This window comes from Ciona intestinalis, chromosome 8 (assembly GCF_000224145.3).
Source record: "Ciona intestinalis chromosome 8, KH, whole genome shotgun sequence".
NCBI classification, from domain to species: domain Eukaryota; kingdom Metazoa; phylum Chordata; class Ascidiacea; order Phlebobranchia; family Cionidae; genus Ciona; species Ciona intestinalis.
The window spans coordinates 2,892,499-2,894,663 of NC_020173.2; the positions used below are offsets into that span (position 1 = coordinate 2,892,499).

Consider the following 2,165-nt stretch of genomic DNA (forward strand, 5'->3'; position numbering starts at 1 on the left):
TGATTCCTTATAATGGATACTTTGTCCTTTGTTTAATGTTTGAACAATAAATGTGCTGAGTATAGTGGTTTATACATTATGATTTAGTTAATTACTTGTTAATGCACCTCTCATGTAAATGTTGTTTATATCTTTCATTGATGTTTCTAATAAATAGATTCATAAATAGCTGATGTAGGATCAATTAAGATACATTATAACAACATTGATTTTATCCACTGTTAATGGTGCTAATGTGTAGTGTAACCTTCAATTAAATGTAATTTGCAAGAGAACGAGTTTGCATTAAATTAATCCAATAAAATGGTGTCACATTTATGAATGATTACACTGTATGTATATTTCATGTTATACTACAATGTATCTGCATAACCACGTAGGTTTTGTACTGATCAAGAAAAATTGCTGGGGGTCCAATTAGGGATGTGCTAAGAATGTAAAAGCTCGGGTTCGCCGAGCGCAGAGCTTCAACCAAAAGCTTGGCTTGAGCCCTAATACGAGGTCCAATAGGATTTTATGTATTGATGGCATTTGTGCCTACTGTCCATACGCTGGCCATACTATCATGTTACTCTGCTGACCTTTTCACTTTGCTAAGGTTGCGATAAAATCTTTCGGTTTCATTTGTTTGACACACTTATGCATATGATTTTTATAATTTTGTTTGCAGCATATGTATTTGTTGTGTTTAACATTTTGCATGGTGTTTGTGTTGTTTTTTGTTCTTTATTGTAATCCTAATATAGTAATATGTTGTTGTTTTTATTGGAATTAATCCACAAAACATGTTAACGAATTCGATTTTACATTCTGCTTGACATGTGAAATAAATTGGAAAATTTGTAAAGTATGTGATGTTTTTTAGAAACCGATAACACATTTTGGGTTATGTGTAAAATATTTTGAAATAACTTTTTTACATTTTTAATATTTTCGGAAAAATGTGAAAAAACAAGTTTTGTTATTTTTATAAAATTTGCCATAATTGTTATCTTGTTTAAGGGGGAGGTGGTAAAAGGAAAGGGAAGAGCAAGAAATGGCGAGAAATGATGAAATTTCCTCACATTAGTCTCACGGAGGACCTGCGGCGAACAATAGGTGATTTATTTATTTCCTGTATAAAACAATGAATATCTACACCCCCATTAACCATGGTTGATATAGAGGCAGACTCCTTATTCACGATTGTAGCTTGTTGTATTAGAGGCGGTGACAATAGGTGCTTACTATATAAAACACTAAATAAAAGCCTTTTGTGAAGAATAAACAGGTAAAATATAGTTTAGACTGCTGAATGTGGGCCAAGTTGCCTAAGAGGCCATTAATATCATACATAAGCTGCCAATATAATTGTAACACACATGTCACTCGGTCTGTATATCTTAGCATTTTGACTTAATTTGAAACATCATAGATGGTATATCATAGTCTGTTAATGAAACCAATACAAGGTATGATCAATTTATCCTCACAGAGCCAGAATATACTTCAATATGTGAAGATCAACCAATCGGTCAACGCTTGTTTCAACTTTTCTGTGAAACCCAATCTGAACTTTCAATTTGCCGTGAATGTCTGGAACAGATGGTAAAACTTTACAACTGCTTTGTACTGTATGCCAAAGCTTTTGAACAATGGGTTTTAAAGCTCTTTTCACGGCTACAAAAAATAATTTAAAAAGCAATTTATAAATAATATATAGAAATATTTGAAATTTATCTGAAACTTTTTAATGTTTTCAGTTTATTAGTTTTGTTTTGTATTCTAGATGTTAATTGTATATGAATACTTCATTTTCCACAACTTTCATAAAGGATTGGGAAACATAATTTTAACACTTTAAATATTTGATTGAGTAAAAACTGTGATCATCAATAGATAATTATGTGTGATGTCATAATGTTTTTTGTGACAGAGAAACTATGAAGAAACGTTGCTGGAAGATCGAAGACAAGTCGCTCAAACTGTGTTCGACAAATATTTGAAAGAAAGGGTGAGTTGTACAGATTTACAGTCAAATTTTCATTGATGCAAACACACCTAAACTGCTTATTTTTATTGTGTATTTACATATATATGTTGTTGTATTGGACATAGATTATTATAAACCTTATTATAATATCATATTTCACTTGAGACAGTTACAAATACGAAGTTTATAACTA

At 31.0% G+C, this 2,165-nt stretch overlaps 1 protein-coding gene across 3 annotated transcripts in view; it reads left to right on the top strand.

Moving 5' to 3' along the window:
• LOC100186924 (G protein-coupled receptor kinase 6) overlaps positions 1–2,165 on the top strand; it is a 19,131-nt gene that overhangs the window by 3,599 nt on the left and 13,367 nt on the right. For 2 of the 3 annotated variants that reach the window (XM_009861002.3, XM_009861001.3), the window contains exons 2-4: positions 1,003–1,098; positions 1,475–1,587; positions 1,916–1,993. In XM_009861002.3, the coding sequence (XP_009859304.1) occupies positions 1,003–1,098; positions 1,475–1,587; positions 1,916–1,993 (287 nt within the window). Of the gene's footprint in view, positions 1–1,000; positions 1,099–1,474; positions 1,588–1,915; positions 1,994–2,165 lie in introns of all 3 variants that reach the window. The other variant, XM_026835433.1, reaches the window with a different exon arrangement.